Raw genomic sequence first — 19,810 nt, forward strand, 5'->3', positions numbered from 1 at the left:
GCACATTTGTATATATATGTTCTTTCCAAGCCTTGTGGAGGCTTTTGGACAACACTGGTCTCTTTACTCTGATTCTTAGCCAGTGTAGTTCGATGGCAGGCTCCGGAAAATATTTTTCCTATTTTCCTGGTGGTAACAAGATGAAGTCACCAATGTGGTAACCACTTACTTTATAACAGGCTTCTTTCCTTCCAAGATGAGAAACCAGAGCAGTTTGTAGTGTGTGTTTTATATAAGAAAACATTTGGGCACATAAAAGGCTGTGGGATGCTGTTTTCCTCAAGGATTTTGAAAGTTTCATGAAATGTCTGTCCTGTGATCTGCTAGCAGGAGAAGCACTAGTGAGGGGAAACAGACTTGAACTACTGGAGAAAGAATATGACTCCTGGCTGCAAGCCCAGGCTTGGTCAGTAGATCAAAGGCTGCTTGCTTGGCGTACGGTGCAATTGGAAGAGCAGCTGCCCAGTAGCTTGTCAGCATCCCTATTCCCTGTTCCTTCCCTCCTGACAGCAGCCAGCTGGTTCCCGTCCCTTCCCGCATAAGCTATTAAATTGTGTCTGTATCTTGTTTCTACCGGTGCTTGCCTTTCTGTTCTTCAAAGGGTTCTCTTAATGCTGTCCCACATTCATTTCTAAAGGTTTGTAATGTTACGGCTTTTTTATGATTGGGCATGTCCCAGAATGATGTTTTTATTTGATTATATTCAGTCAGATCCTTCTGAGCCTTAGACCTCCCTTCATTCATTTCAAATTTTATAGCTCACCTCTCTGAAAGTTCAAGACAGCATACAGCCAACCACATAAGACAGAGAATTAGAACACTCACAACTGAAAAGCGCAGTCTTACATACCCTGTAAAATATTTTACAGTAAAAGTTCCTAAACCTTTTTATTCTGGCTAGTCTTCAGGGATAATTCTTCAAGCCCTGCTCTGCCTGCTCTTGCCTCTTAATTTCTGCCTCTGCTTTGTGGACGTCTAATGCTTCTTCCTCCAGAGGAAGCAGACTCCACAGTGGGTGTCCTGATATTGCATCGCTCTAGGAAGGAGGAAAACTGATGATGGGTGACTGCATTGTGAATTTGCAGCTGTTTCCTGTGTGTTCTCAAGGGATGAGAGCAAATTCCAAAGCCATGCCTGGAACTATTCATTCCTCCAAATACAGCACTTATCTTACATGAAAAGATTTTTTTTGGAAATTGTATATTTCACTGTATGGCTTAAAAGTAACTGTGGCAGGAGAAATTCTTCTGTGAAATTAAAACAGCAGGCATTAAGTCACTTTGCAATTTCAAAGAGTGTTAATGGTTTGGATTAGTTATAGGGAACAGAATTAGTCAGTTATTTCAAAACAGGACTTGGAATACAGTTATAGCACATGTAAAACTGAATTAAACTGCCAGAGGTATTTGTCATGACAGAGCAGCATATTAATATGTTTCAGTGACTATTTAGAAGACTGTAATTGCAGGTTTTGCTTTTGATGTTTTTGCCCTCATATACTATGTAATATGTGCTTTCAGGGTGTAAAATGATTTTGTATGAACTGTGGGAACATGCATATACTATAGTGAAAGTTAAACAGTGTTCATGTTTAATGGTAGGACAAAGTAGAGCCAATTAACTTGAACGATCTCTTCTGAGGAGTTCCTTCCTAATGTTTGGCTTTTCTTCTGAGGAGAGACCAGCACAAGTAGTTTCATAATATTAAAACTATATCCTCCACTACCTCAGTTTTTGTAATTTAATTTTTATGTTGTTTTGCTTTTTGTTTCTCACATATCCCCATCCTCAGTTTCTTAGTTAACCTGAGCCTGACAGGGCTTTGCTATGCTGACCTATACAGGCCCCCTCACAGCCACCGAGCCATCTGCTGAACCCTCAGCTGCCATCCCACCAAAGCAGCTCTGGACAGGAAAGGAGGTTGCTTGTTCTTGCCAACTAGAACTGTGGTGGAATATGGAAAATTTAGTGATATGCTCTTCCACCTTTCTCTCAAATATATTTATGGGGAAGTGGACAACTAGCTCCTGCCTTTTTCCCTGGATCTCTTACAACAATTTCTGGCAGCTTCCCACAGTAAAGATCTGACACCAAGCAGATACCACTTTGTTCCAAAATGCAAGTGACAAGTGGAACAGTTTACACGCAGATGCTATGGAGCCTGACTTCACCTAGACAGCTTCTCTCAGCTAGCAGACCGTCACCACAGCAGGATCATCTCCCACCAACATGATTTGAAAGACCCAGTCTGATGCCCTGCCAGTTATACAGTAAGTGTAGATCCCAACCAGTCACAAAACCCATCTGCCCCAACATTGATTAGGAGTTACTAGAACCCAAAGTTGAATACAGGCTGGATAACCTGTATAGTAGCAAAAGCATGTAGGGACTGAGAAATAGGGAGAAGAGGACATGTAAGAAATGAAAATGGTAGAAAATCTTTTTCAGCTTTGTGTACTCCTGGCTGACTTCTGTGTGGACCCTGTAATCGTGTATTTGACCAGAGCTGTGTTGTGGTCTGCTGCATCCTGTGTCTTATCGACCGAAATGTGGATGTCAGATCTAATCTCTCCTCTACTCTGTTCCTAGGTGGCAAACATTCTGGGTACTCTGTCAAAGATGTCCTCATTGAAATGAAAGACAAAAAGAAAGATCTGTCTACTGCTCCTAAGAAACAGGAGCACAAGTCTTACAAAGGTGTGTCCCCCTTTCATCCCCAGGTGACTTTTCCAGTGTGTGTGTTTGGGGCATAGCAGCAAACCTTTCTGGATCTGGGAACTCTGAACACTTTAATTCTGCTATTCCCAGACTGCTTCAGCATTCCCCCACACTGACTGGGCAAATGTAATGAATTCATAAATCTCCCAATTTAAAATCTGCTTTGAATTTGGAAATATGTGGATTAGTTCAGAAATTATAAATTATCATAATAAAAAGGTCAAATTTCTTTTTGATGGATGGAAATGAATTAAATTTTATTTGTTTAGTCAGACCCCAACCTCCTCTATACCCAGTGATCCTTTCAAATATTAGTTAGAATATAAAATATGACAATTTTGTGACATAACTAGTAATTACTAATATCTTAACTTGTATAGCAACAATAGATTAAAATGATTTGTACAATAGAATGTCATACTCATTCAGAATTAGAGTTACTGTATATATTGCAGTGGTCCCTATGTACAAGAGATAATCCCTGCTTTTATTATCTTTACTCTTTGTAAATCACCATCCCTCCATTTCGTCTCTGTTTATGCCTTTTTGACTGAGTTAAAATGTTGTTCATGTGGTGGTGCTGTTGTTCTCTATAGGATTCAACTCCCTCCCCACCGCCCATTTCCTTATAGTTGGATTGATGGATTGATGGATGGAGACATCTTGCCTCCTATGCATATCAGCACTTAGTCCCATGCAACAGAGGTTACCTTTTCACATATTCTTGTCTTATCATTGTGAGACATACTTGTTTTTAAGATCCATAAACGTTTTCATTCTCGGAACCCATTCTGATTTGTCTGCGTCCTTCTTAAAGTCCTGTGCCCAAACTGGACACAGTATTCCACATGAGGATTATTATGAAATAGAGTAGAACTTGGATACTCTGCTTCTATTAATGCAGCTTAAAATCACATTAGTCACTTTTGCAAATGCATAACATGCTAACTCATGTTCACTGTCCTATTGGCTCTAACCCTGTGATCCATGTACTACTGCTAAGCCCGATATCTCCCACCGTGTAGCTGTGCCTGTGATTCTTATTGCCTAAAATACTAAGTTTGTTTCTGTTGAGCTTCCTTCTGTGAGTTTCAGCCCAAAGTCATTCATCATTTTATTTATTTTGTTCCTGATATATTAATTATTCCTTCTAATTTTGTGTCATTTGCAAATCTGGTGAAGATTCCTTCCATTCTTTCATCCATTCACTGATAAAAATGTTGAAGAGTATCAAGTACAGAACATAACCCAGTCAAAGCTTGCCTCAAGAATGATAAAGCACTACGGAAAGGCCCTCTTTCAGTACCATCCACATGATAGTACTCTGTACTTAACCAGTTTGCTATTAGCATCTTATAATTTTTTTAATCTTTTAAAGTTTTATATAACAATTGCCTTAATAATCTACTCACAGATATTTATGATACATTAAATTATTGATTACTTGCAATCAGTGGGAGTGTGGTATAAGAACATGTATTTGATGAAGAGGGCTACGGCTCATAAATCTTAAAGATATCATAAACAGCCTGTTATTTTAAAGATTTCACAAAGAGCCATGTCATACAAAAATTCCCACACTGCCCTGAAACTTTGCATAGTGAAACACCTCTTCCCACAGCTAAGTAATGGACACACCTCTGAATCTTTATGTCATTCCTCTAAGAACAATGTATGCACAAAATTTATTTTTGCTATTCAAAGTGAAGGTTTGTCATTTAGGAAACTTTGCTTTGACCCAAATACTTTAGCTCAGTTAAAGAGTTCTCTCTGCCTCTATCAAAGGCGTCCTCCGCCCCATCCAGCCCCAGAACGCACCTGCCATGCCCTCGCCACACCCCCACAGGCACCCCCCGGCCCCCTTGGAATCAGGACCTGTTGAGAGGACTGTGCAAGATTTCCAATTTCAGAACTCTTACAAAGAGTATCATGGCACTACAGTTCTCTAAGTAATCTTAGAAGGAACTGCATGAGCAACTGGTAGTTTGCAACAGATCTCCTTGTTGAATTACTGTGGAATCTAAGCTTCTGCTACATGAAGGTTTGCATTGCTTCAGTATTAAACTTATTTTTGTAATGCTAAGTACAGCATTAGTTTCAAATATGACTTTCCTGAGCTGGAGTTAACAACTACAAATCTGGATTATTTTCTTTAAGGAAATCAGTGTTTGAATGAGAAAGTTTCAGAATTGTATTCACCACACAACATAATCAGAACATACTTTACTATGCAGTGCTGACTAGGGGGGGAAGGAAAAGGGCTCTGAATGCAGTGTGACCCCTGTTCTGGTGTAGATGCCACTCAACTTGGTGTAAGTGGCATCTATGGCGGTGCAGAAGCACTTACTGGTGAGCTGTGTGGCTACATGATGCCTGGGTGCCAATGCAGCTAAAGCACCAGTACCCCACTGGTGTAAGAGTCCACACTGGCACCAATATCTGTATTCCCATGAGCAGAGCAAACTTTAGTCAACTTCCTGAGCCCTTTCAGCCAGTAGCATATCTATAAATAATGGAGCCCAGGGCAAGAACTGATTTTCCCCCCTTCCCACAAGCATCCAATTGATGAGGGGGTCTATGCAGCTGCCCAGTCCTTGCCCTGCCCCCACATGGAGGAGAACTGGAACATCCCCTCCCTATTTCCCCAGCCACAACTTACCAATGGTGCTCCTGCCCAGGAGGAGCAGAAAAAGAGAGAAAGAGGGAGTAAGGAGAGAAAGCGAGAGAAAGAAGGAGAGAGAGAGTGGGTGAGAAAGAGAGGGAGAGAAAAGAGGGGGAGGGAGAAAGAGGGAGCAATAAAGAGACACAGAAAAAGAGGGAGAGGATGAGAGATAGTGTTATGGACCAACCAAGTCCACAGCTAGCAGTAGAAATGGCACAGGGAGAAGCAGCCCCTGTAGGATCAGGCATGCAGGGCCCTGCAGGAAAGAAGATGAAGTGTACGCCTGGCAGCCCAGCATAGGGCCTACATGGACAGTGAGGAGGAATATTTACAGGAGCAGGTCTGAGGCAGCCAGCATTACAGGTGCTCTAAGTAGCTTTGCCTTCATAAGCAGCTGCAAAGGGCATGTCTGTGTGGAAGCAACACTTGAATTTCTGCTGACCTTGTGGCATCCGCTTTGAACTATCTGCTCTGTCTTGACCTTGGCCTGAATCTCTGGATTTGTGTTTTTGTTTTACCGTTGAACTTGTGTTGGAACTTTTGTGCTTGATTTCTGGTACATAACTTTGATAGTAGAAATAAAACTCTATGTTTATGTGTATGATCTGGTACTGAGGAACCATGAGAGAGAGAGAGAGAGAGAGAGAGAGAGAGAGAGAGAGAGAGCGAGAGAGAGAGCGAGCAGAAAGCTGTTGCAATTGTTTAATTATTGGCAAAATATATGCTGGGGTTTTTTTAAACATTGGTGAAATATAATATAGTCTGATAAAAATCTAAACGTGAATCTTATCTGAGGCACATATATTCTTAAAACAGACATGAATAACAGTCTTAAAAGTTCTTTTTCAGACCCCTTATGGTTTATATCAATCTGCCATAAACTATACACCAAATTGTAAAGATTTCCTGCAGAATTCCTTTTCTCCCTTTGTTTGAAAAAGAATAACAGAACTGCAAGGGAAACGATGAAATTTCTCTTCAAAGTAATTGAATCCATCTCACAGTGATGTCATTTCACAACAGAGGCCTGCTGTGGAAATGGTACATCCACTAATATGCAGGAAGGTGATAAAATACTACCACTATGGAGAGCATATAAGAAGCGATCTCCATTACTATTGTTAGCAATCAGAATAATGTTATGGGCCACTGGTGTGTGAACCATTTTAATCCCATTAAATGCAGTGGAACTGGCACTACAAACCAATGAACATTTACTTAGAGGTATCCCATGGATTGCCAAAACATATACTTTCAAACAAAACTGCAGCCTAAAATATCTGTTGTAATCTGTGGGGTGCATTCTAACTGGCACTTATTTTGATCTGGGACCTTATTGCTGCAAAGTTAGGGGTTCCAGACAGTGATCGGGTAGTGTAACCAACTTGTGTTACAAGGGACACTTAAATGTGCATAGGAAATATTTATGGGATAGAAGAGAACATGGACCTGCTGATAGTAGTCAGGAGAGGGGCAAATGGTCTTTCCTGGGATTGTTATTGTCTCAATTGGAAATTGCCTTTGCAGAGAAAATTTCAGCAGCTTTGACTATTTATCCTGCAAACCTGGGTCATGATTGATGACCAAAAACGTGCAAAAACTTTGGAATTTTAAGAAAGTTTGATCTGTTATTCCCTCCTCCCTGCCAGGAGTGCTTCTTAATCAGTTCTTGCTCTGATCAAGAAACCTTCTTTTAAATGCTATTTCCCTCAATTCTAAATGACGAGGCCAAGAGATGCTGCGGTACAAAATCATATGAAATTTTGGGAGTGCTCTCCTGCATCTGTGCTCATAGTATAAGTCAAAGGCTCATGGAGGTGTACACTTTTACTGGTCTCAAGAGGAGCTAATGGACTACTCAACAAGTACAAATGTTAAATTAGCTTAACAAAGCTCAGACCAAACTATTAATAGTAACTGCAGTTATGAACGGACACTATGCTTTCTTGGCGCACATTTGACTTTTGCTTAGAAATGTTACAGACTTTGCCAGTTGAATTTCCTCTGACCCCAGAGTTTGCTGGTTGGATTTTTGTTTCTCTAGACATGTGTGTGTCTGTGTGTGTGTGCACAGGATCAATGATGGGCATCTGATAAAGTAGCCTTTGCCCATAAAGCTTATGCTGCAACACATTTGGCAACCACAAGTTCTTTCATTTGGCATTTCTTCTTTTGCTGTAATCTTACAACTCTTTGGTACTGCCTAAATGAACATGGAGGAGATTCTGTCCCTTTCCCTTCCAAGCAGCACACAGAGGAATATGTTAGGAATGGAGTGTCAGGATAGACATTTACTCCCTACCCCCTTGTGAATATTGATGTTAGCGTATTATTTTAGAATTGTGAAGTGCTGACTTCTTTTAAAGTACCTTTTTTTGATTATTTGGTTGGCTAGAAATTGTGCTATTCCTTGAAAATCTCATTTGAAAAAGTAGATGTACCAGCCACCCAAAAATATCACAGAGGATATTGTTCACTCAGTCCAACTCAGCAGTGTTAGTTCCTTCAATAAAAGCCGAAAACAATTCCTTTTTATCATAACTGATCAAGTGAGTTCAACTTCTAAAAACAAGAGGCCAGCTTCCATTTTTTTAGCATCACAGATTTCTGTGAGGCAATTTTCTTCTTTCCCACTACAACAACCTTACCTGTTGGAATGATAGCATTACCTTTGACTAATAGATCAAATTGGCAAATTTTGATTTTCTGTGAAAGATATGGCAATGGCCTCGTTAATCATGCTATATCCAGCATTTCATGTTATCCCAAAAAAGACAGCAGGTAGTTGTTAAAATGTGGAAGCAACATAAATCCAACAGACATTAGCAGAGCTGTTACTAGGCCCGGCCCAGTTTTAAAATGTACATTTGTAACCTTGGAAAAGATATTCATGATCTATCAGAACGGGCTTCCAGATGTTCAGGGAACCATACTTATCAGCCCGCCAGTACATGTAATAATTGGCCATGCTGGCCGGGGCTGATGGGAATTGTAGTTCCTGAACATCTGGAGAGCCACAGGTTCCCTACCCCTGATCTACTGTATCACTGTGGATTAATTCTTTATACCTTAGAAGTCAGGAATGTGCTTCAGAATATTTCCCTATCACCATCACCACATGAAGAAAAGAAATCAGACCACTTAAGTGTAGTGAATCAAGCAAAAATATTGATTCACTATCCTCAAGTAATACCTGCACTGAGAGACTATATTTTAATCTGTTTATTAATCATTTACTTGGTTAAAAAGCAAGGCACTTGTTCAGCTATCAAATCTTTAAGCTCAAAATAACCCCTATATTATTCAAGGAAATAAATGTAACCTGAAGAGCCATATTTACAAGCACTGAGGTTGCTTGTGCATAGTTTGCACTAGAATCAAGCACAATTTGTTTCTGAAGTACTTCATGGAGTGGATCTACCCTGAGAAAGGCTTTCACACTCCATGACATGACCCAGGTTAAAGGCGTTGCTTTATTGTATCCAGGAATGTGTGTTGTTCAGGAAGAAAATGAGAATACTTTTCACTCTCTTTAAGAACCAAGTTAGCCTGCAGCCTCTCAACTTTCCAATATCCCAGGATCCCCAGTTTCTCCCTTGTCTTAATCTTTTACTTTTTGAAACAATACAGAGTGTTAGTGACTTGGCATTAGCAAAAGAGTCCAGACAATAGGCAATTCTGAGCCCTGATTTATTAGAATGGTTGTTTATCTGTGCCCTGTGGTGATTGTAAATGAATTGTCAAGTAGGACTTCTTTTTGTGCAAATAGCATTCAGACTTATAGTTGGGAATTTGTCACCCTAGGCAACTATTTGAAATGTATGTGTTTCACGGCTAGTTGTATTTTTTCTTATTTAGTAGAAGGAATAGGATTGACTTCAACAAATATTAGAACAGATTTGCTTATATTGTACATTTTTACAAAACTGAGATTTTCTATTTCAGGTTTCTTTCTCTTTCAGTCAGACAAAACCCATGCACTCACAGAGTGTTCACAATCAAACCTGATGCAACCAAACAAGGGCAACCACATGTATAATTCAGGAACATGATAATCAACCATGAGGAGGCTTTCACAGCCAGATTCAACTGGTTGTTGTGGGTTTGCCGGGTTGTGTGACCATGGTCTGGTAGATCTCGTTCCTAACATTTTGCCTGCATCAGTGGCTGGCATCTTCAGAGGTGTATCACAGAGGGAAGTCTGTTACTGAACACAGTGTTACAGACTTTTCTCTGTGATACACCTCTGAAGATGCCAGCCACAGATGCAGGTGAAATGTTAGGAACAAGATCTACCAGACCACAGCCACACAGCCCAGAAAACCCACAACAACCAACCATGAGGAGACTAATTGGAATATTGTATATGCCAGTAAGGATGTTTGGACCATTATTCTTTTATAAATAAAGTATTTTACCACTTCATAAACAATTAGATTTTTCCACATCGTTGCTTCACATTAAAATAATAAGCGAGTGGAACCCCAAAATAAATTGTTACTTTGCAATATGTGTCTTTTTTATTTCATAATAATTAACATATCATTCTCTCCTAACTTTGTGTCAGTTTGCACACGAATAATGCCTGATAAACTTATACAACCTAAGGCTACACACAGCTTTAACAGAACAGTCAATGCTATCATAATTTAAACTCCTTTAAAATATTTAATATAAGCTGAACATCCTTTAAATGCTTCTTGGAGTACACCATTGGAGAACAGCAAGGTTCTGTGGGTCCTAGTGCCTACCTAGAAAATACTAGGACCCAAATGGAGCATTCTAAAACAAAGACCGTTCAACATGTGGCGAATTAAATTACAATTTGAGTTTTTTCTTTTGGTAAGACAGAATATAAGCTGTGGTGGCGAACCTTTGGCACTCCAGAAGTTATGGACTACAATTCCCATCAGCCCCTGCCAGCACGGTCAATTAGCCATGCTGGCAGGTGCTGATGGGAATTGTAGTCCATAACATCTGGAGTGCCAAAGGTTTGCCACCACTGGAGTATAGTAACTCTGAGCCTGAATTCTAGGCAATGTTAGGTGACTTCAGTATGGACTTTTTGCTCCAGTTTTGGCTCCCATCTGCAGCATATTATTTCTGTGTCTAAAAAAAAGTAGAAATAGGTCCAGCCAAACCTCAAGGGAGAGAGAGGCCAGTCCACAAGCAAGGTGCCACTACTGAGAAAAGTCCTGTCCCTGGTCATCATCCATCTCACCACTGAAGGCAGGAGCACAGCGAGTAAGCTTATGTGGAGGACTGTCATTGGGCCGGCTGCACAGTACTGGAGGAGGAGCTCATTCCAATATGCTGACCCCAAGGTATTTAGGGCTATAATGGTAAGGATCAGTTTTTTGAATTGTACCTGGAAACACATGGACATTCCCACAGGGTTCTCAGCAGAGGGGTGATACAATCTTTGTATCTAACCCATGAGAACAATCTGGCTGCCATGTTTTTGATTAGCTAGAATTTCCAAAGATTCTAGGCAGCTTTCAAAGGCAACCCTTCTTAGAACACATTACTCTAATTTAATCTGGATGTGGTCACAGTTTGGATCACGACTTGAATGAGATTGTGCATTTCTGTGTATCTGTATGCTTACCACAAAAAAAAGATTGTCTTCCTCTCTGTAGTAAAATTCTCCAGATGTGTGTCAAGTTCTGTTGTCTTTTTCCCAGGAGTGTCTTTAGTCCTGTGTGGAGTATTAAATGCATAATTACTAGATTAGCTTTCAAGCACCCCTTCTCTTTGTTCCTTTCATGCAAGGATGTTGAATTGCTTAAATGGACAGCCAGTATGATATAGTGGCTAGAGTGCTGGTCTCAGTTGTGGAAAACCCAGGTTCAAAACCTGTCTGAGGTATGAGGTGCACTGAACAGCCTTGGGTGAGTTGTTGGCTCACAGCCTAATCTATTTCACATGGATCATATATGCTAAAATGCCTCTGATATCCTTGCACAAATTTGGCAAGATCCTAATATTATGCAAAAATGAGCACATGAAATGACAATGAAGAAGAATGCCAATGTAGTTAGAAAAAAAGTTGGTTTTTATACCTTGCTTTTCTCTACCTTTAAGGAGTCTCAAAGCAGCTGACAGTCATCATCCCCTCCCCACAACAAACACATTGTTAGTTAGATGGGGCTGTGAGAGTCCTGAAAGAACTGTGACTTGCCCAAGGTCACCCAGCAGGCTTCATGTGGAGCAGTAAGGAAATAAACCCGGTTCTCCTCCCACTGAATGGAAAACTGTTCTGATGAAACTGGCAGACCTCCATGCCAGATAACTGGGAAAAGGCTATGGACAGTTTAAGTCTTCTTTTCCCACTAAAACTATTAAGTAACTTAATGTACAGGATTTCTAATTTAAAATGTAGATTTTTCAAAACAGCCTTGAAGCTGTTCTTTTGTGTTATGAATCAATCAAAGCAGCAGAAAGAACAGGAGGCATCTGGACATTAACTTGGCTGTGGGTGTTTTTACAAGTGACTTATCATAAAAATGCTTTCTGGAATGAAAGGCATAACTAGTGGATATTGTTAAAGCAGGGCTGAGAGTGTGCTTTTTCAATTAAACACAGAGACCAGCCAATGCTTTTTATACATTTGAAAATAACAGTGCAGGAAATGCAAAAACATTTTAAACCTCACTTGTGAAAACAGTCTAAATTATACTTCAAATGCTGTTTTATTGATTAGCTGAGATTAAAATAGTGTGCAAAACTACCAGTGTCAACAAACAACCTGTTGTTTTATCTAGGTGTAATGACTTCATAGCATGCACCCGTGGGGAGGGGAGCAGTAACAGTTTGCCTTTTCTCTCTTTTTGGATTATGCCAAGATTTCTGTAAGCATACTGTTCTCAGTTTGTTTTAGGCATGAGTAGATGAGCTTGTTTTAGAATTCCCAGCAAGTTTACTGTAAAAGTTAGTCAATCCAGCAAAGATGGAAATCATGTGGCTAGATCAGAGGAGTTGATTGGGGAATGCTGGCTGCCGACTCTGGACGACATGCAGCTGACAGCTGCATTGACTGTCAAGAGTTTGGGAGTCGTCCTCGATGCCTTGTTGAATATGGAGGCCCACATAGCACACAACACTTGGGTAGTGCCTTCTTTCAGACTGATCTAGCCACTGTGATCCATGTGACTGTCACCTCTAGGTAATCATCACTACTGCAATTTGCTTGGGCTTGCTCCAGAGGCTCCAGCTCATTCAAAATTGGCAGTGAGCACCCTTATCGGGTCCTAAGCCCTCAACAGTCTGGGACTGGTGTATTTACAGGACCGTCTCTCTTGCTACGTTCCCCAAAGATCACTCTATTTGATAAATACCAACTTACTGGAAGTCCCCAGCCTCCAGGAAGTGGTGTAGCTAATGGGGCGCAAAGGGAGTGATAGCTTCCCTTGAGCCCATTTTTGAAAAGTGGCACCAAGATCCAGTTGCAGGCATGCAGCTGCAACTGATTGGGCAGCAGGAAGCCTACAGGTAGAGGGTGGCAATGAGCATATAGTGTGTAGTGGCAGGACCAGGAGCAGCAGGGGCCCTTTCAAGTAGACCATGGTAGGTGTGGTGGCAGGCAGGCAGGCAGGCAGGCAGGCAGGCAGGCAGGCAGGCAGGCAGGTAGGTAGGTAGGTAGGTAGGTAGGTAGGTAGGTAGGTAGGTAGGTAGGTAGGTAGGTAGGTAGGTAGGTAGGTAGGTAGGTAGGTAGTGGCTGCTCACCCAGAGGTGCTGATGGTGACGGCCTTGGCTCGCTGGCTGATTCAATGGTAGCTGAGGCAGTAAGAATCGCAGCACAGCCTGACTGTCATCACTGAGATGGGGAGGCGCCAGCCAGTGGGCGGGAGCCCGAAACCACCGCCTTGCCACAGACCAGGCTGCCCCGGCTTGGTGGAGTCCAGGGTCACACCGTGTGACAGGAACCGCAGCAGGTAGCTGGCATAGGCCCCCACCAGTGCCCCCAGGTAGCTCATGCTGGCCAGCAGCAGTGGGAAGACTCTCGGGCTGGCCTTGTGTGGTGAGATGAACACTGCCAGGCCTGAGCTCAGCGCCGATGAAAGTCAGCAGTAGAGTTTTAAATAGTTTGGTATGTTTCATAGCACCTGTTTTATGTGCTCGCTCCCACTAACTTTGCAGTTTGGCTTCACCCCTGCTTCAAGGAGATCTGGCTTGCCTCAAACAGGGCCTGGGCTTTTTGTCTGAGAAGACCAGGGCCCTGCGTGATCTTATGCAGTTCCACAGGACCTGCAAGGCAGAGCTGTTTGCCAGGCATATGGTCAAGGCAACTACAGTTAACCATCTAGCACCCACCAATCTTTCATCTCTTCCCCCACCCACAATCTTTTACTAATCATCAGGGCCCTTTGGATTTATGGTTGTTGCTGTTGGTTAGTCTTATGAATTGGAAGATTACTGCTGCTTGGATTTAGTAATATGTTTTATTGTTGTTGTAGATGCTTTTAAATGTGTATATGCATATGTCATGAGCCACCCTGAACCTGGAAGGGAAGGGGCAGCATATTAAATCAAATAAAAATAAATAAATACAGAAGGGCAGTGCAATGAAAGTATAAGTATTTATACAGCTCATTGTCTAAGTGTTCAAAAGCCTTCATATATGTTGTCAGACATACTATGCCCTTTTCAACAAAAAGAACTAAGTAGAATGGTAACTTCATATGCCACGTGTTGGACCGTCTTTGTTTTGGAATGCTTTGGTCCCAGCGTGCACTAGGACTCAAGCGGAGCATTCTAGAACAAAGACGGTCCAGCATGTGGCATACAATTCTACTTAGTTCTTTTTGTTGAAAAGAGTATAGGCCTATTATCCCCACATTTTTTATAGGAGCTAAGGCTCAAAGGTGATGGATAGCTGCGCTGTACCTTTTTCCTCTGCATTGTCCTTTTTTATGTGTGTGGAAAGCAGATCCTAGTAGCAGAAGGAACTCTTGACTCAGAGTATTCCCAAAGCAGTGTTGGAACTAGAAAGGGAATGAGGTCTCTCTCCCAGATTACAGTTGATGGTTTGAAGATGATTTATGGATGTGTGGAGGAACACCTATTTTCTATGAGGAAGGTCCTCATTAAAGGTGCTGAGGCAGTGAGCCTGGCTTAAGACCTCCTCTGCCTGAGATTCTAAAGAGCTACTGCTGGTCAAATAGTGAATTAGTCTGACTGAGAGGGAGAGGCAGCGACCTATGCACTGAAACTGGCCCCATCAATAGTCCAGAGGAAACAGGCTAAGAGAATATCATTAAGGATAGAAATCCCTGTGAGATGACTCCCAGTAGCTAAAGTTTTCTTGAGCTCCCTGAAGCAAGCATGAGTAAAAGGTTTTCCATGATTCAGAATTTCATAACTTCTTAGCCTTCTACTCGCATTATGTGTGTGCGTTAATTGCCTTCAATTCGCTTATGACTCATGCCGACTCTGTGAATCAATGTCCTTCAAAACAACCTATCATTAACAACTTTGCTCAAGGTCTTGTAAAACAAGGGCAGAGGTATCTTCCATAACTTTATCTTTTTCATTTTGGATTGTCTCACTACAGGGTTTTCAAGGTTGGTCAGAAGTGGTTTACCATTGCCTTCATCGATGCAGTACTAACCAGCATTAGCTGCAAAAGACCATCCACCAGTTTCACCTTCCACTACCACTGGTGCCTAGCACCTAACCTTTAATGTTTCCTCTGTCCTCATCACCATTGGAACTGTCCTCTTCTGTGGATGTAGCCATTGATCTTTGAAGGGGATAGACACATCTTAGGGGCTTTCCCCACTACAGAAGGGAGCTAAGGTCGACTCGGTTCCCTTCAGTGGAGGGCGATTCCAGGCTGTCCCCACAGCAACTGAGTTGGCCCCCTGGAACCGAGCTAAGTGGGTGGGATCATCTTGGTGCCTGTTTCACTCCTTGATCGTGATTGGTGCTTGTGTTGTGGTGGGAAACAGGAGCGTTCTTTTTTTTACAGTTTTTGCAGTTTACAGTTTACAGTTACATACGCTTTCTGCCCGCCATGACTCTCCCATTCTGCACATGCCACAAAAGCGACTCGTGATTGGTTGAATGGATGAGGTGTCTTTTCAATGCTTCCCCACTTCGAAACTTCGAAGCTTCGAAGCGGTATCGAAACTTCGAAGCTTCGAAGCGGTATCGACCTTGTTCCGGCAGAAAAGTGTAGTTCATAACTGCAACAAGGATGTTGCAGTTCTGAGGGGGCGGGGGAACTGAGACAAAACATTGTTGAGCTCGGGAGCAGTGGGGATTCACTGAGGCGAACCTAGGTAGAAACCAGTTCAACTCTGTCAGTGGGGAAAACCCCTTAGTCTGGTGTTTTAGTTGTGACTATTTCACCTTGAGTGATTCTGTTAGGAGTTTAGTCTCTTGACAGTGTCTAGCTCCCTTATGGTATTTTTCCAGACAAACAAGACTCACAAGACTACTAGAAACAGTCCATCAAACAAGGGGTTAGATGTTGGGGAGAAACTAGAAAATTCCAGAAGTCTGTGTGCAGCTTCAGGGAAACATCTTGCTGCATTTCTTAATATGCTGGCACCTATCACACACACAATGACTGGCAGATTGCTAGTGTAATAATGCTGTTACTCTTTCCTTATTGGCTTACTTCCCCTTTAACCTTTTGTCAAGCTCTACCGTTGGGTATTTGCCCTGATCTGGATAGCCCAGATCTCGTCAGATCTCAGAAGCTGTGTAAGGTCAAGTATCCAGATGGGAGACCTCCAAGGAATATTAGCGTCATGACATGGAGGCAGGCAATAGCAAACTATCTCTTACCATCTCTAGCCTTGAAAACCCTACTGGAGTCGCCATAAGTCCGTTGTGAGTTAATGGCAAAAGAAAAAAGTTGGGCCTTAACCGTCTTCCTCAACTACTTGGCTGAGAATTCTGTTTTCTCTATGCTAAATGGAGAATGTGCAACAAGGAAATCTTGTGTCTCTCTTGTTTGTCCTTCCCTCCTGTTCTGCAAATGTGCTTCTATGACACATATACATTCACCATTTTTCAGTGTCACCCAGTTCATAAATAACTTCAGTCTGTGAATGTGAGATGATGATTGTTTTTCTCTTTGCTTCCTAAACAATGAGTAGGTTTTAGAAATGCTCTGATAACAGAATATTTAATATTAACTCTTGGTAATAAGTGAGCCTGGAAATATTTTACAGTTCTACTTCCTTATGCATTTGATGGTTGACACTCCTTGTTCTAAATTCCTGCCCCATGACTAAGCTCTTTGGAAACTTTAGCTGCTGAAAAAAACTCCCTCCCTTTCCCCTTTGGGATAAATATTCTACCATCAGGTAAAGTGTGATCCAGAGTTCCCATTAAGTCATCTTCAAAACAGGGAAAGGTTCAAAACCAATGTTGAAATTAATAAAACTCATTGAAGACTCTAATGTAAACTACAAAAAGGGAACAGTCCTCTATGGTTTTTTTTTTTAAGCTCTAGTACAATACTTCAGCATTTGAGTTCTTTCCGTAATCTGTGCAATCCAAGAAAACTAAAGGCAGGAATGAATATGCAAGATTGCCAAGGGCTGTTTTAAAAAGGCAATTGGCCAAGCAATCCGCCTTTTAAAGGGCTTATAAAGTTCATAGCTGTTACCCCAGTGCCAGTTCCTCTCATTACTGGTGTTCTCTTGCTTTCCATCTCCCTCCCAGCTCACCTGAAATGTCTGTTCCTGGCAAGGAGAGGAAGAAAAAAATATATATCGTAACAGTGATGTAGGTATAGATTTTTATGGGGGGGTTGGGGGCATGCCCCCTCCTGCTCCTGGGGGCGTGAGCATGCCTCCCCAAGCCCCGCCCCCAGCCTCAGTGCTTATAAAAGCAGCTCTCCGAGGCCAGGGACGACAGACTCCCCTGTCCTGCCTGCCCCCCACTGGCTGGATTATCCCCCACCCTGAAACAGCATCACTTCCCATGTTTACATTGGGGAACTCAGATTTTCCCTTTAAATCCATGCCGAAGGGAATGGATTTAAAAAAAGAATCTGGGGAAATTTGGGGGGTGCCTGCTGTCAAGGGTGCAATTGTTAAACTATCAGCACCAAACTTTCAGGGTATCTTTAGGAGACGCTCCTGATGATATCACCCATGTTTGGTGAAGTTTTGTTCAGGGGGTCCAAAGTTATGGACCCTCAAATGTGTAGCCCCATCTTCTATTAGCTCCCATTGGAAACAATGGGGGATGGGCCACCCCTTTGGGAGTCCATAACTTTGGACCCCCTGAACTAAACCTCACCAAACATGGGCGGTATCATCAGGAGAGTCTCCCAACAAATCCCTGAAATTTTGGTGCTGCTAGCCTAAAAACTGTACCCCCTCCAGGTCAAAACCCAAAAAACACTTAAAAATACAAAAAAAAAAACCACAAACGGGGGACAGGGCTTCAGACATGTAATGGGCAGGTTGAACCCTAGGAAAAAAAAACCCTTACCTACATCCTTGCATCATAGGCACGGCCTCTTAAATTAAACCAAAGTATTCTACATAAGGGCCAGAGGTGGATTAATTGTACATATATTCCAGTGCCTGCCATTGTGGATGATGTGCTTGTGTAGAGGATATGCACCATTCTCCTTTCTCACATTTCCTCAATGTGATCCCTGGGACTTCAGATCTTTGGCATGACTTTAGTGCTAATCTCATCCCTTTCATTCCACAGTTTTCAAACATGAGTCCTTTATAACCTTTGCTATGCCTAAAACATAGGGTCAGTTACAGTGGTGGGATTCAAATAATTTAACAACTGGCTGTTTACAAACACCATTTTACCAACCAGTTCTGCCGAAGTGGTGCGAACCTGCTGAATCGCACCACTGGACTCAGTTTTCCTATGATAATTCAGTCAAGTAAATTATCCTAATTTCTAAAAGTTTAGATAAAGAAGTGAAGCTGGATGGTAAAGACTGGCTTGAGGCTATGCACCAAGCTGGAATTTTTTTCCAAATCTCTGAGGATCACATGTGGATCTCTGTTTTAAATCTACAGGGAGCTGAACCAATGACTGTTGTTTTGGCTGAAGAGTTCTGCAGAGATTTGTTTTGACCACAATTGTCATAGTCTCATCATGGCCAGAATTGGAATGTAAAAGTCTCTTCTGGGCTGATTTAATACATTGTTGTTCAGGACTTGGCAGTTCCTGTTGGCCCTGAAACAAAAAGCATCAGAGTATCACATTTCTTCTCACCACTTTTTGTAAAACTCTTTTTTTCCAAAACTTTGCAGTTAACCATAAAACAAAATGCCTTTTTTAGAACAGACAGGTTGCCATGCCTTAAGTTGCTAGGCTGTTGGAGTGTTTGGAAGTAAAACGAAAGCATGAAGTCTACTAGCTCACCACAGCTGAGACACTTGAAAAACTCAGTCAATGCTGACATTTAGAAGCATGCAAGGCAGGTTGTGGCTTTTGATTGTTTTGTTGTAGTTTCATCAAAGGAGTCTCAAGAAACTTACATCATTTCCAGTAATGAAGAGCCTAGGGCTTTCTTTCCCAAATGGTTTGCACTCTGTCTTTTGGATTTGGTACAGTCTGTACAAATGTGACTCCAGGAAAGAAAGGTTTTTGCATTAACTTGTTTGAAACCACCTTGTTTTTGTGTCTTCGTCCTTCCCTCCTTTTCATTTGAACATGTAAATGCATTAAACTTTGGATGATTTAAGAGACATAGTCGACAGCCAGTAAAATTACTGAGAGATTCTATGATAACTCTCAAAGGCTAAAATGAAATTACTATCCTGCCATCATAATCCACAAAGCTATAAGAAGATAGAACTCCGTATCTAGATGTGTTTTGTTTTGTTTTGCAGTGCACTTTAGAATGTAAATGAATTCAGTAACACAGCGTATAGCATGCCACATTCCAACATAATCTTGCAGTCCTCTCCCAGATAGAAGAAGCTGTTGCTTATTAGAGGCCAAAGACTGGCAGGATTGGTACACTGCCATTTGTGTGATATGCTTTTGGTAGATAAGCAGAAGATAATTTTCCTCATCAGCATTTCCCCCCTTATATTTAATGTTCACATAAAATTAAGGTAAATCTTCAATACAGCATTTGTGGTTCGCTTTACTAGACTGACCATGGGCTTCAAAGCAAGGTACATCTTAAATTTGCTAATAAGTGAAACATGATGTGGGCTTCTTATTTATCCATTCCTGAGCAGCTATGTGGAGTTACCTCAGAAGTAGAAAGACACAGTTTGATTTCGCTGTATTAATTGCAAATGGATTCTGACTCACTAAGCATGCTCAGAACAAAGAGACATAACATTTGGAGTTAACTACATTTTATGCAAATAGCACAGATACCAATCAATTACTGATCTCCGATAAGCAGTTTTGTGCCTCAAGATTATTGTTGGTGATATTTAAGCATAAAAGCATCTTTGTGATTTTAATAAATGATTT

At 41.6% G+C, this 19,810-nt stretch overlaps 1 protein-coding gene across 10 annotated transcripts in view; it reads left to right on the plus strand.

Moving 5' to 3' along the window:
- The window catches only part of DLGAP1 (DLG associated protein 1), a 388,995-nt gene that overhangs the window by 320,600 nt on the left and 48,585 nt on the right, over positions 1-19,810 (plus strand). For 8 of the 10 annotated variants that reach the window (XM_048508637.1, XM_048508636.1, XM_048508638.1 and 5 more), the window contains one exon: positions 2,590-2,697. The exons of the other annotated variants lie outside the window; for them this stretch is intronic. In XM_048508637.1, coding sequence (XP_048364594.1) covers positions 2,590-2,697 — 108 coding nt within the window. The remainder of the gene's footprint in view (positions 1-2,589; positions 2,698-19,810) is intronic. 10 annotated transcript variants of the gene reach the window in all.

The sequence above is a fragment of the Sphaerodactylus townsendi genome, linkage group LG09 (genome assembly GCF_021028975.2).
Source record: "Sphaerodactylus townsendi isolate TG3544 linkage group LG09, MPM_Stown_v2.3, whole genome shotgun sequence".
NCBI classification, from domain to species: domain Eukaryota; kingdom Metazoa; phylum Chordata; class Lepidosauria; order Squamata; family Sphaerodactylidae; genus Sphaerodactylus; species Sphaerodactylus townsendi.